The following is a 14,744-nucleotide window of genomic DNA, read 5'->3' on the forward strand; positions in this document are numbered from 1 at the left end:
TTCATCATGACGCTTCAGTTGTCTCAGTTGAGGCTGGCGCATCGCGGGCACTTAGACGAGTGAGTGGCCAGTGGGGGAGTGGACAGTAGGTGAGTGGCCAGTGGGGGAGTGGACAGTAGGTGAGTGGACAGGTGGGGGAGTGGCCAGTGAGGGAGTGGACAGTGGGGGAGTGGACAGTGGGGGAGTGGACAGTGGGGGAGGGAGTGAGGGGACAGGTGAGCAGGTGGACGGATGAGGGAGTCCCTTGAGACCAGCGGAAAGTGACTGGGCGGCTATTGTGCAGCGTGATAGAAACTCTGCACCCAGAAACGCCTCCCCCAGGCAATGGTGACCCCGTATCTGGCCTCAGCTTTACTGGACACCCTAAAAGTGATGGGCGGGGATCCTGGCCCTGTTGCCCCACGGCTTTCCCCCAGGACTCGTGTCCCCCGGAACTGGTGTCCCCCAGGAGCCAAGGTGAAGGCATGCGGGTCTGCCCACCACCTCGAGCCTGGGGGGGTGCCCGAGCCTGGGGGGCCCTCCAGCACCGCGCCTGGGAGGTGGGGCTCCAGTGCCCCCCCCCGGGAAGCCCCAGGTTTGAGGTTCCTGACTGCAGGCCCAGGCGGGGTCAGGGAGCGGGCAGCCCTCCTGAGGCTTCATCCCCGCTGCCGCCCCTTCAAGCTTCCTCAGCTCAGAACCTCTGCAATGGGGCGAGCTGCCCGGCCCGTGCGCAGCACCCCCAGAGCCGGTTTCGCCCAGGGTCAGGCTTTGGCTCCCTGCCTGGGAACAGGCTTAGGGGCATCAGCCGGGCACCCTGCCTGGGAAGTGGCAGCCGCAGCGATGGCAGCACCAGGAGCCCCCAGAGAACAGTGTCGTCTACGCCCGGCGGGGGGCGTCACGGAGCCCAGCGGCTGGCCCAGCTCTCAGAGCTGGGGCACCACCTCCCAGGCGGTCCTCGTTGCGACCCTCTCAAGCCTCTGTCTCCCGGCCCGTCGGGCCTGGAATCTCTGTCATGAGCTGACAGCGGCGGGACAGGAGGTGGGTGCCCCGGTGACGGGACCTGCCCAGGTTGCCGGATTCCCCACCAGGGCCGTGCCAGGCTGGGCGGGACACAGGGCAGGTGATGGGCATCTCTGCCCGTCTGGGCTGCAGGAGGGAGGAACCAAGGGGGAGAGCGAGGGGGCCGGGAGCTGCTGCCCCGCCAAGCGGCCTGTGCAGCGGTCTCCGGAGCCTCCGTGGACCCGCCCGCCCTGCCCGCGGCCCGTGCTGCCCCTGCGTCTCCTCGCCGCGCTGGCCGGGTGCCTCCCGGCTGCTCTGGGCGTCCCCAGAGGTGCGGCAGCTGGGCCTGGGCCTGGGCATGCAGGGGAGGCCCCGGCACCGCGGGCCTGCCCAGACTCCGACGGCGAGCTGGCCGCGCCCCCTGCTCACGCTCAGGTGGCAGCTCCCTCGGGACCCGGGCAGGGCTCCCGGGAAGGAGGCTCGAGCGGGTGCCTGGCTGCTCCGCAGGCGGCAAGGGTTGCGCTGATACCCGGGGAGGCGCTTTGCCGACTGCCCCCCAGGAGCCAAGCTGGGCTCTGGGTCAGGGAGAAGCAGCAGCAGGTCCGGCCACAGCTCACAGGTGTCACGGTCGGCCTGGGCTGCTCACCTTAAGGACACCTTTACCTCTGCCACCTCTGGGTGGGCCGGGTACCTACTGGGAGGGGAGGGCTAGGCCCACTCACCAGGGTTAGGGGAGAACCTGGCTGGGAGCTTTATTTTTTTTTTATTTTTTTTTTAAAGAGGCATGTATTTTTATTTATTTATTTATTGTTTGTTTGTTTGTTTGTTTATACATGCACTGGGTACAGTCAGAAGCGCGGGAGGGTGAGAGGGTTCACCAGAGCCAGAGCGGGGAGCAGAGCAGGCAGAAGGACCGAAGTGCACTACTGAGGGGAGCCGCGGGCGGCAGGAGAGGTCTGCACACCATGTGGGACCCTCCTCCAGTGGCCGGGGAGCAGCGGGGATTGAACCAGTGCCACAGAGGCCGCGGGCAGCTTCGCAACCCAGCGCTCAACCGCTGCGCCACCGGGGAGGCCCCTGGCTGGGAGCTTTAAACAAAGGTCCACAGGTCCTTGCAGCTGGCAACATGCTTTGCTTTGGGGGTGCCTGGAGGGCATTTGAGCACACAGCCGCTATTTTGGATTTTTAAAACACTGGGATTCATTTAGGACTTTAACACCTCCGTGACCGACTGTGTTTCCTGGAATGTGCAGGGAATTTTAATTAGATGAGGAACCGTGGGTTAAGCTCCCCTTTCTGAAGGCACAATGAGGAGGACGGGGGGCAGACAAGACAGACCCCCACGCATGAGCGCAAGAAGAAAACCGAGGTGGGAGTAGCTTTTCACACAGAGCGAGCCCTGCATGCGCCCGGATTCCCGCCGCCCGCGCCGGGGCCGCCTCAAGAGGCCTCTGCTGTCAGAGGAGGCTCAGGAGAGAGCACCGAGCGTCTGCTAGGCTGGGGCTTGCCTGAAGCCCAGGGTCTTCGTCAAGGCGTCCTTGAACTCTTTGTTCCGCAGACAGTAGATCAGAGGGTTCAAGATGGGAGTGAGCACGGTGTACAGAACGGAGATGAGCTTGTTGGAGCTCCGCGTATCGATGGCCTCGGGCCGGACGTACATGAACAGCAAGGCTGTGTAGAAGATGGTGACCACCGTGAGGTGGGAGGCGCAGGTGGAGAAGGCCTTCCAGCGGCCAGTGGCCGAGGGGATGCGCAGGACGGCCAGGGTGATGTGCCCGTAGGACAGGACGGTGGCGACGAGCGGGAACACCAGGATCATGAAGGCCAGGATGAAGTCCACCAGCTCCGCGGTGGAGAAGTCCATGCAGGCCAGCTTGAGGATGGGGGAGATGTCGCAGAAGAAGTGGTTCAGGACGTTGGAGCCGCAGAACTTGGCGCTGGAGATGAAGTAGACCTTGATCACGGAGATGCCGAAGCCGCTGAAGAAGGAGAAGACCACGAGCCGGACGCAGAGCCCCGTGGTCATGATGACCTGGTAGCGCAGGGGGTGGCAGATGGCCACGTAGCGGTCGTAGGCCATGGAGGCCAGGAGCACGCACTCGGTGCACACCAGGGAGCTGAAGAAGTAGAGCTGCGTCATGCAGCCCACGAAGGAGATGCGGTTGTGCCGCAGCAGGAAGCCGCCCAGCATCTTGGGGATGATGTCGCACACGTACCAGATCTCTATGGTGGACATGATGCCCAGGAAATAGTACATGGGCCGGTGGAGGCCCACACTGCTCCAGACGGTGACGACGATGGCCAGGTTCTCCAGCAGGATGAAGAGGTAGGTGAGCAGGAAGAGCAGGAACAGCGCGTGCTGCAGCCCGGGCGCCGTGGGGAAGCCCAGCAGGATGAACGCGCTGACCTTGGTCACATTCTCCCCCTTCATCCTCCGTGCGGGGGCCTGCGGGGCAGGAGTGAGGGGCTGGAGGACAAACCTGTGGGGGCTTAGCCTGTGGGGGAGTTTTGGCCTGAAGATGGACAAGAATAGTAGCATGCAGACACCGTCTTCGTGTCCAGCCTGTCCCGTCAGGACGGGGTGGGGGTGGTCCCGGGTCTCCTTGGGGCTGGCCACTTTCAGAGTGGGATCCGGAACACCTGCCCACCTTCTCCCTGTGTCTCCTGGGAGTTCTCGAAGCTGTCACGCTATTTTATGATCTGGATTTCCCCGGGAATCTGACAACTATAAAGGAAGTCGATAAATTGCATCTACTCTTCAGTATCTGGGGTTTTCTTCTAAATGAGGAGATACTTGCCCTTTTCCCTGTTTAAGAGTCGATGATGTAAGAGGATGTGACATCACTTCAGGGCTTATGGGACAGTGGGGTTTTCAGACCACAGGAGCCTCCTGGGCCAAGAGAGGAGCAGGGCCTACCTAGGGGTCTCTAGATTAGTGCCACCGTAGAACCTCCTTAAAATATGGTGAAAGAATGGAAGGATAAGGCCCCACAACATCGTCAAGACCACCAGGAGATTATCAGCAGGGGAGAAATTTCAACCCAGTTAGGGAAGAGAGAAAACAGACAAGAAAGGTAGCTGGGGTAGCCAAGAGGAGGAAATCTAGAAAGTTCCCCAGTGAAAGTAACTGAGGGAGAAGCCATTGCTCAACCCATGACAAGTGTGATGGGAGAGGCAGAAGGAGACGGAAGCAGGGAATATTCTATGGCCTCCCCAACCTCAGCATAGATTAGGTCTGGACAGGTGGCCTGAGTTTCACTTTTGAATATGGCATCAGGATAGAAAATGGACCAATCAGGTTTGGGCTCTCACGAGTGCCATTCAAGGTTTTTGATATCATTGAAGATCAAAAAATGCAGTAATCTGATTGGTGCTTGACTGGCATCAATCAAACAGCTAGAATTGTAAACAGCCCAATCAGGCTAAAAAGGCAGGGACCCTTAAAAGAGTGTAACCCTGAGCAGAAGACAGCTTCAGGCATTCAGCAGAAGGCTTCAGACCCATTCGTCAGACCCTTAGATTCTCTGGGACTTTGAGATCCCCTTAGACCTTCATAGACTTGAGACCCCTGCAGACTTTGAGACCTCCGTAGAACTTTCAGAGCCTTGGTCGCTGCCCCTCCCTCTGGCTCTGCCTCTGACTTCACCTGCAAAGAGCACCACTGGCCTGGGCCTGTTGTCTCTAAAAGAACCATTTGCTGTTGGTGTATACAACAGCTCTCAGCTGTACCACTGGTGTCTCTGCCACCATGTCTTGGTGACTGATGCTGAGCAGTACTGCTGACCCCAGCACCATGACAAGCCATCTTTGACAGCTGTCCACCTATTCTGATCTTCCAGCACTACCTTTTGGTGCTATTGCATCCAAAACAGTCTGATCTGGCGTCCAGCCAGTACTTTAGAATGTTGCTGTGGTCACTGTGATGTCACCTCAGCAGCCCCATCTGTGACCACCTCCAGCTGCTTGAGTTGGATCCTGGCCCACTGCTTACCTGTGTGCCACCTGCTGCAGACTCTCAATGGGGCAGCGACATCTTGCCTGGGCAGCCTTTGTCTGGACACTGTGGACACTATCTGTGGCGAGACTGCTGGTTGCTAATGACTTAGACACACTTTCCTTTTGCCCAATCTCCCCTTTGTTGATAAACCCTACTGCTGTACATGAGCCTGAGCGGTGTCTTGCAATTGTGACGCACAGTTGAAAACCCACAAACAGTGACTGGTCCCCCAACTGGCACTGTGTTGTAACTGTGCTGAGGTGGCCAGAACTCAGGGTTTTACAATAAAGCTTTTCTGACAGGTTCCATCCTGTGCCGTGTGAATGCATCGGTTAGCCAAACAAACTTATTTTTAAATTCTCCTTTAGAAAGCCAGGTTAGGCCTGTATTAAACTTCCCCCTAAACCGGTTTCAAATCCACGTGGAACAGCACAGACAGGATGACTCCCCGGAAGAGGCCATCTCCGGTGACGGGAGCCCCGGAGACAGGAAAGCCCAACCCCCCCCACCCCACCCCCGGCGAAACTGTGCAGAATGGTGATGAACGCAGAGGAGCAGCGACGGGAACGCATCTTCCCTGGCCAGCAGGGAAGCTGCAGCGCCGGCGAAGCGGCACCCGTCGGAGCTTGAGGGGCCTGAGCCACGGACACGGGCCTGGCACCGCTAGGACACAGGCGGCACGCGGGGCCCAGAAGCGCGAGCCCCAGCTACGCAGTGGCACGAGAGGCGGGGTCACGCGTAGAACTGCTAGCGGACCCCGCCGTGTCGCAGTGGGAGCGGCAGGACAGGGGTGTCCTCGCCTGCTGCCCGCCGCAGTCCATCGTGGTGGTTGCTGCTCGGGGCTCATCGCTGCCCTTTGTGACGGACTCAGCAGGGCGCGCTGAGCTGACGGGTGCCACGAGGCCCAATCAGACGTGTGGGTGACAGAGGACCTAAGCCAGGGTGGGAGGGAGCTGAGGAGCCCCCAGAAAAAAGAGAGCCCCCAGGAAAGGAGACGACCGGAGCCCGAAGGAGGAGAGACGACGCCGGCCCCTGCAGAGAGGACATGGGTCCGGCCTCTGGGGAAGGGAAGGGGCAGCGTCCAGCAGCCGCCCAGGCGGGGAGCCCGAGGACTCGGCCAGGGACGGCGCCGGGCCTGCCGCTGCCGCTCCCTCAGAGGAGCCCAGAGGCCCCGGCCTGGCGCCTCCGAGAACTGCTCCCCGTCGGTGCCCGGGCGGCCCCACATGCGGGCACCACAAGCTCTTCGCCCCCCTTTGTGAGTAAACCCCGGGGGTGGCTCCGGCGGCTGAGGTCTCCGCAGTCGTGCGCCCGGCGGGGGGGACCCCCAGGGTCCGCCCCGCTTCGGGCCTGTCCTTCAGCTTCTGGGTTTTGGCCTTTTTGGCCTTTGGGGGTTTGGGGGGCGCTCTGGTCTCAGGGGCCCTCTGGCCTTTTTGACCTCTGCCCGTTTCTAAGCAAGCTGAGATGGCGACCGGGAGCAGGACCGGGCTGACCAGCCGACCGGGCCGTGGGAGCCCAGGCCCAGCCCCGCGCATCCCTCCCCGCGCCGCCACCTCCCGCCGCTCTCGCCACAGCCAGCGCCCGCTGTCCCCAGCCAGCTGCATGCGCCAGGGCAGCCCGCTGCCCGCTGCCCGCTGCCCGCTGCCCGCTGCCTGCGGCGAGCCAGTTCCCATGTGGCCCCGAGTCGGGGAGACGGGCCGGGCAGGTGGCCGAGGGCGCGGGGCTCGCAGCGGCCGCGTGGAGCGAGGACTGGCCACGGCCACAGCGCGGGCACCGCCTCGGGCTCTCCTCTCGCTCCTCGAGCCCCGCAGAGTGTTGGGGGATCGTAAAGCTAGAGGGGACCCAGGGCGCAGGCAGCCGTGGGGGGGCGGCCAGCCCGGCGTCTCCCAGCCTGCCCAGCTCCTGCGCCTGCTCCCGGGGCTGGCAGCTCGGCGACCCCCACAGGGGCCGGGACGCTGCACCGGGCAGGCTGGGCGGAGCCAGACCCCGAGGCCCCCACCCGTGAGGCAGCAGGGCCCGGGGCCGGGGGCCTGGATGGCTGCCGGTCAGCAGCAGGGTGGGGGGGGGCGAGCAAGCTGCGGGCCCGGCCACTTCCAAGCGAGCTCGGCGAGCAGCCTGGGGATTTGGTTACAACGAGCTCCGAGAGCCTCTCACAGGACAAGCGGTCTTGGGAAAATGGAAGCTCGTGGGCTGGCTCGGCTTCCCCAGACCAGAGTCCAGAGAACCGCGAAGAAGCCTCGCAGACACAGGGAGGCGCTGCCCGAGCTGAGGGAGGGGCGGACGCACCTTCCTCAAGAGCCCCCACAGGGCACACGGCCCCTGACACAGTCGTGACCCCCAGCGGGGTGCAGGGCCACACCCCGGGGCGCAGCCGGCCCCGTCCAGGCAGCTTGAAGCAAGAGGCCGAGGCCGGCCCTGCCAACCCGCAGCCCAGGGCCAGGGCACTCGGGACGCCCCGGGGCTGGGGCACGGGGCTGAGCGCCGAGGGGTTGGGGGTGCCCTGGCGGGGGCAGTGCAAGGGGCAGCCTCAGCCTGGGAGGCACAGTGAGCACCACGGAATTTCTTTAAAATCTCACCGTGAATGAAGGGGTGGAAGCCCCAACAGACCTCGAAGGGACAGCAGGACACAGAAAGAGACCACAGCACGCGAGGCCGGGGGCGGGCACCAGGGGAGCCGGGCGGGCGCCGAAGGACAGGAGGACGGGCGTGGAGGAGGGGCGGGGGGGCAGGGGGGGGTCGGGGCTGTGTGGGAGCTTGTACTAGGACGAGCCTCAGCTGGCCTGTGTCTCTGCCTCGACTGTCCTTCGCTCTGACTGTCCCGGGCCAGCGTGTGGAAGCAGGGACGGCTGACAGAACTCTCCGGGCGAGAGCCTGGTGCGGCCCTGCCACGGAGACGTTCCCTGCTTCCTCCTGCCCAGCCCGGGCGGTGCCGCTGGAGCCCGCCCCCCGCCACGCGGGCCCCCCTTCGCCTGAGGCTGCTTCGATCTTTGTATCCTCTGGTTCTAAACACCAGCGAGGCTGCCTCGGAGCGGGGCTGCCCTGTCTTGGCGCATCGTCCAGGCGCCTCTGGGCTCTGCACAGGGCCTCTGAGCAATCCCTTCCCCCCCCCCCCCCATGCGCCCGCCCCAGGCAGGAGGGGGAGGGAGGCAGGGCGCGGAGGGGCGGCGAGGGGCCGGAGCTCTTCCCCCTCTGCGCGGCTGACAGTCCCGGGTCGGGGGCAAGAATCTCAGCGTCGTTGTCTGCGCCAACCAGAGTCCGTGGGCAGGACTTGGGCGAACTTCCCGAGACGGTGCGGGAGCGCGCTCAGCCCCAGGGCCCTGGCAGCGGGAGGCGCCAGGCCCTGGAGGCGCGGGCCTGAGCCTTGTCGGTGCCCTGTAACCACCACCCCATCACCACTCTGTGGAGTGGGGGGTCCCCCGCAGGGCCTGGGGACTGGCGCTTTGGCCTTGGGGAGGCGGTGGACAGAGGCGGGAGCAGAGCTGCATGGGCTCAGCTTGGGTCAGCCTGGCCGGGGAGGGTCAGGGACATGCGGGCTGGGGGTTGCACAGCAGCGTGGGGGGTGGGGGAGTGAGGCGGCCTTTGGGGGGCTGTTCCTATATTCAGGATAAGCAGGTGGTCCCTCCAAATGTCCAGGTGGGGTCAGCGAGGGCTGGGACCAGAGGGGAGGGGTGGCAGGGGCCGAGCGGCAGCAGAGGGAGGTGGGGTGCAGGCAGCCTTTCCCCAGGCTGGGGCCCCCTCCACTGTGAGTCCCTGCACCCCCCCAACAGAGGCAGGTGGGCGCTCTGCAGGGGCACCGCACCCACACCAGCCCTTGCAGTTCAGCAGCTGTTGGTGCTGACCTTGCGGCATCGGACACTGCCGCTTCCTGGTGTCCACTTTGGGGCCCCCAGCGCCCCGTGGGGGGACAGGGGGGTGCGGAGCCCCCCAAGCAGGCAGAGAGGGCGGGAGGGGCTGGGACTGACGCCAGGGCTGGGGGGCGGCCTCCGGCAGTGTTGGGGGCTGAGCCCATCAGCGGCCACCCCGTGACCTGGGCGGGCGACCGGCGCACACCTACCTGGGCGCCGGTGTCGGGGCTCCCTGAGGCTGCGCCCCACGCCACCTCTCCTGCCCACGGCCTCTGCGCGGCCTCCGGCAGGCGGTCACGCTGGTGGGGGGCCTGGCCTGCGGGGAGCAGTGAGGCTTAAAGGGCAGGAGGGAGGCCGGGCTGCCGCCCCAACACACCAGGGGCTCCAGGGCCCAATTGCCGCGCCCAGAGGGGCGATGCCCCGTGCCGCCAATTAGCGGGGTCGGGTCCCCTGGGGGGCCGCGGGGGACTCACCCGCCAGCGCTCCCGCCGCCCGCGCCCAGCGCTGCACCCTCCCCGCCCAGCCTCCCGAGCCCGGGGCACCCGCGGGGACGGCGCTCGGGGTGGTGACCGCGGTCCCCGCCAGCCGGCGGGCTCCTCGGGCCTGCTGTTTCGTGGGGTGCGGGCGGAAGAACCCCTTCCCCGACGGGCGGAGGGGGCTCTGGTCTAGCTGGACAGGCCATCGCGCGGGCCGCGCAGCGAGGGGCGGGCAGCCCGGGCGCCGAGGGCAGCGGCCGGGGGAGGCTCCTGCGGGGAGCAGGGAGACCCGGCCCAAGCGCCCAGGCTCCGCGCCGGGGAGGGCAGAGGGTCAGTGGGCGCCGCCCCCACGCCCAGGGCCAGGCCGCGCCGTCCAGTGTCCGGCTGAGAACGGCCCGGCGCGTGGCCCGAAGCAGGGCGGCCGGGGGGCCCAGCGCGGTCGGGGCCGTCCTGCCAGCCCGAGCAGGGGCCTCGCGCCCACGTGCTGTCGCCCCGCCGAGGATGGGGGGGTCGGGCCAGGCCACAAGGGGCCCCTTCCATCTGCACAAAGATGCTGTCGTGGGAGGTGGGGGCCTCTCCACGCGCCCAGCCCCTGGCTGGAGGCCTGTCTGCCTGGACGCTGCCCCCACACCGCATGGGGGAGGCCTGCCGGTGCCCTCTGGGGGGGACGCAAGCTGGGCCTCTCAGGGCCCCTGGTCCCCCAGGCTGGCCCCCCCCACAAGCGGTCGTGGCCTGTGGGGGGGCATCTCCGCTACTGGGGGGAGGACCCAGCACTCGGCCCCCTGTGGTTCTCTTCATCCCTTTGCCGGGTCATTTCCCCCGCGGTCCTGCCCTTCACCCAGGCGGGGTCACCAGCACGGGGGCAGGGGTCACGGGGACCATCCAGGTGGGGTTGCCCAGGCAGAGTCACAGGCGGGGTGTCACCTGGGGTCACTTCCCCGCGTGCACCTGAGTGTGGTGGTGCCGGGTGCCCCGTGGCCACCCTGTCTCCGCCCGGCCGCTGCCCCGGCCCCTGATTCCGTGGGGATCTGGGACATCCGCCTGCCGGTGTCAGCACACCCCAGCCCTGGAAGGGGCTTCCTCAGTGGGGTGTCTGCATGTCCTGCTTGCTTGCCCCCCAATCTACTCAAGTCCCCACAGTGATTCCAGGGGCACACGCACGCCACACCCCTTTACCTGCCCAGACGCCACGGCCCACCTGCCCAGGTGCCGCCGCTGCCCTGCGTGGGCGAGCACCCAAAGGCAGAGCTCCCCGTTCTCCCACGTGGCCGGGGGAGGGCCCCAGCGCCTCCCTGAGCCCGCCCGTCCTCACCTCCCTCACTCAGGGTGTGTCCACAGGGGCCCGGGCGGCGGAGCCCCCACAGGACGCTGTCCCCTCCGTGGACTGCCAGGCCCAGTGGCTCCCTGCCGGGGCCAGAGCGCTCCCAGGACAGAGCGTGTGGCAGACGCTTCCGCCGTGGACCGTGGGGGGCCCCAGCCCTGGACCGACCAGCCGGGCTGCGCAGCCGGGCTCTGCCCCAGCGCCAGTTCTCTGGCGATGCAGGGCGCCGGGAGCCGGCCCTGGCTATTTTAGGTGATTTAAAATTTTTACCTTATTTTAATCCTAGCGGCCCTTGTGGCCGCTACCGATGCGGGTCAGTCCTCTCCTCCCAGCCCGGAATGCCGGTCGCTGCTTCTGGAAACGTCCAGATCCCGGCATCTGCCGCTGGGCGGCCCCTGGGCTTCAGCCACGGCGCCTGCAAGCGCGAACCCCAGACGGCCCAGACCCTGAGGTGCCCTGACCCGGGGCTCGGTGCCACGCCCGCCCCCCCCACCCCCCCCCACCCCCCCGGCCTCTGAGCCCAACAGCCCGGGCGCCGCGTGCCCTGCAGGTCCAGGCCAGGCAGGATGTAGCTTTTTTTTTTTTTTTTAAGATTTATTTATGCACACAAGAACTGGGGTACAGGCCAGAGGTGTGGGGGGGAGGGTGAGAGGATTCACAAGAGTGGGGAGCAGAGCAGTCAGATCTACTGAAATCCACTGCTGACGGGAGCAGCGGGCGGGGCGGGAGGGGTCCGCTGCGCCCTGTGGGTCATGTGGGCGAGCTGCCGTGGATGGCGATAGCTCCACAGCACTGTCTTTAACCCCTGCGCCACCAGGGAGGCCCTTTGCTTGCGCTCAGGGGCTGTGCTGTGAACTCGCCCGGGGCTGGGGAGGGGGCAGCGTGGTCCTGGCTGCACTTCTCAGCGGCCTCAGGACTGTGCACACCAGCCCTGCCCTTAGCCAGACCCCTCGCTCTCCAGTCCGGCACGGCCCCCACCAGCGCGTGCTTTCCTGCGCTCGGGAGCTGCATAAAGCCCGGCTCTCTTCTGCAGAGAACCCGCGGCGTTTTGGTGAATGCACATGGGGCTCCTTCACAAGATGAACTGTGACTGGCTCCTTCCTGAAAATCAAATGAGAAAAAGTTGTTTTCCCAGCCCATCCAAGTCTGGTGTCCTCTAGCTTGGATCCATCGGGAGGTGCCAACGTCGCTGGCCATCCACTGCCCAGGTGCTGCTGGCAGGCTCTGCGGGCCTCCCGCCTCCTCCCAGACCACAGGGGCTACCACACAGAGGTCCGTCCACAGCCATTCCAGCTCTAGTGCACTGCTCATGTCGCACTCTCCTGGCCGTGTGGGCGCAGACAGGTCTGTGGCTGACTGTGCCACGAGTCCAGTGCTCACTGACCAAAGGTGGACTCAGACGCCTTCTGTTCTGTGAAAGCAGCCACACCTGCCAGCTATCCCAATAACACCTCCAGGTGAAGAGGACTCTTCCCTTCAAAAAAGTCCATTCAGGGGCCTCCCCGGCGGTGCAGCGGTTGAGCGCTGGGTTGCGAAGCTGCCCGCAGCCTCTGGGGCACCGGTTCGATCCCCGGCTGCTCCCTGGCCCCCGGAGGAGGGTCCCACATGGCGCGCAGACCTCTCCTGCCACCCGCTGCTCCCCTCAGCAGTGTCCTTCGGTCCTTCTGCCTGCTCTGCTCCCCGCTCTGGCTCTGGTGAATTCTCTCACCCTCCCACGCTCCTGACTGTGCCCAGTGCATGTATAAACAAAAAACAAACAAACAAACAAACAAATAAATAAATAAAACATGCCTCTATAAAAAAAAAAAAAGTCCATTCAAACCCTCCAGTCTTCCCCGCCTTGATTCTGCTAACCTCCCAGTAAGCACCACAGTCTCCCAATCTAAGTGGACCCACTGCAGCGCTGCCAGCAGGTGGCAGAAACACAGCACTCCAGGTCACGGAAACGCTGCTTCTCCACCTCTGGCCTCTTCCCCACACGTGAAGCCATAGGTCTGGGTCACTAGCCAGCACCTGGACATAAGACCCTGGCCCTTTGTAGTCCTTACTCTGAAGACTGAGAAGTATTGATAACAGATGCACCCAGTTCTACAATACACCCCTGAGAGAAAGGAACAAAGACCTAAAGTTCAGTGGAGAGATAGACCATGTTCATGGATTAAGATTTTCAATACTTGTTAAGCTTTTCATTCTCTACATTGAGTTATAAGTTCAATGCATATACATTCAAAATACGAGCAGGCTTTAGAAAGTGAAAAACTGACTCTAAAATTTTTTATAAAAAAGAAAGCTCCTGGAATAGTCAAAATTTTAAAAATGAATGCTGTCTCGTCTGTTACCAGATGTCAAGACCTACCGCAGAGTTTCAGTAATTCAGCTGGTGCGATATTGGCGTGAACACAGACCTGTGGTCCAACGGAACAGAACACGCTGCCCCTGTAACCCAGAAGTTGATTATGTCAATGGCGGAGGGGAAAGGATAATCTTTTCAGCAGATTATGCTGGGACAGTGGACATAAAAATAAAAATTTAACCTGGAGAGATGGCGGGAGAGAGAGACTGAGTTTGGGGAAGTTTTAAAATATCTTACCAAGTACCACGTTTGCTGCAGATTTTTATTGGAACACTCCATCTAATACAACTTTCCTGAGCTAGAATTTATTAAAACATCCATTTTAAATGTGAGTCTTACCAACTTTGTCAAATAAATATAGTTGACTAGCGTCTCCGTGCCCCCCAGAGTGGTCTGTCACCAGAAAGTGGGCGCCTTCTGCCTGAACAAGGCGGCCAGTGTCGGGGCCACAGAGGGTGTGGGCATCACGCCCAGCTCCACACGGTCAAGGGTGCCGCACTGGGGCGAGAAGCCTTTAAATGTCTTCTGCTTTTTAAAATTGCCTCAATCAAAGCACCCACATTGCCGCCCACTGCGTGGGGACCCTGCACGGGTGAAGGCCGACCCACTGCTGGCCACGTGCTGGCCTGGACACTCCTCGGGGGCAGGGCCCCTCACAGCAGGCCCCCGGCTACCCAGATCAGCCCTCCCGGGGCTGTTTGGAGACTCACCCAAGAGGCACTTAGGACGGGCTCCGCCTTAGAGAGGGGAGGGTGTGGGGGTGCAGCCGGCAGACAGGCCTAGGACTGGCCATGGAGGGCGGGAGCTGGTGAGGCTGGCCAGGTACCAGGCCCAGAGCCAGCGCCCCCGCCCTGTGCCTCCTCCGCCTCCCCGCCCTGGCCCAGGCTCTCTCCCAGCACCTCCCGCCGGTGCCCTCTCCCCCGGTGCCCTCTCCCCGTGCCCTCTTCCCTGGTGCCCTCTCCCCTGGTGCCCTCTCCCCTGGTGCCCTCTCCCCGTGCCCTCTTCCCTGGTGCCCTCTCCCCTGGTGCCCTCTCCCCGTGCCCTCTTCCCTGATGCCCTCTCCCCTGGTGCCCTCTCCCCTGGTGCCCTCTCCCCGTGCCCTCTTCCCTGGTGCCCTCTCCCCTGGTGCCCTCTCCCCTGGTGCCCTCTCCCCGTGCCCTCTTCCCTGATGCCCTCTCCCCTGGTGCCCTCTCCCCTGGTGCCCTCTCCCCGTGCCCTCTTCCCTGATGCCCTCTCCCCTGGTGCCCTCTCCCCTGGTGCCCTCTCCCCGTGCCCTCTTCCCTGGTGCCCTCTCCCCTGGTGCCCTCTCCCCTGGTGCCCTCTCCCCGTGCCCTCTTCCCTGATGCCCTCTCCCCTGGTGCCCTCTCCCCTGGTGCCCTCTCCCCCGTGCCCTCTCCCCTGGTGCCCTCTCCCCCGGTGCCCTCTCCCCCGGTGCCCTCTCCCCTGGTGCCCTCTCCCCGTGCCCTCTTCCCTGGTGCCCTCTCCCCGTGCCCTCTCCCCTGGTGCCCTCTCCCCTGGTGCCCTCTCCCCGTGCCCTCTTCCCTGGTGCCCTCTCCCCTGGTGCCCTCTCCCCTGGTGCCCTCTCCCCCGTGCCCTCTCCCCTGGTGCCCTCTCCCCCGGTGCCCTCTCCCCGTGCCCTCTTCCCTGGTGCCCTCTCCCTGTGCCCTCTTCCCTGGTGCCCTCTCCCCTGGTGCCCTCTCCCCGTGCCCTCTTCCCTGGTGCCCTCTCCCCTGGTGCCCTCTCCCCTGGTGCCCTCTCCCCCGTGCCCTCTTCCCTG

The 14,744-nt window shown here is 64.3% G+C and overlaps 1 protein-coding gene across 1 annotated transcript; it reads right to left on the reverse strand.

Moving 5' to 3' along the window:
• Positions 1-2,470: 2,470 nt before the first annotated feature.
• Positions 2,471-3,409, reverse strand: LOC311167329 (olfactory receptor 6B2-like; the record flags this gene model as incomplete). Its single annotated transcript, XM_084228231.1, has 1 exon — positions 2,471-3,409. One exon carries the CDS (start codon positions 3,407-3,409, stop codon positions 2,471-2,473), a length of 939 nt encoding a protein of 312 aa, XP_084084357.1.
• Between the last annotated feature and the right edge of the window lie 11,335 nt (positions 3,410-14,744).

This window comes from Talpa europaea (genome assembly GCF_964194135.1).
Source record: "Talpa europaea genome assembly, chromosome: 1".
Taxonomy (NCBI): Eukaryota; Metazoa; Chordata; class Mammalia; order Eulipotyphla; family Talpidae; genus Talpa; species Talpa europaea.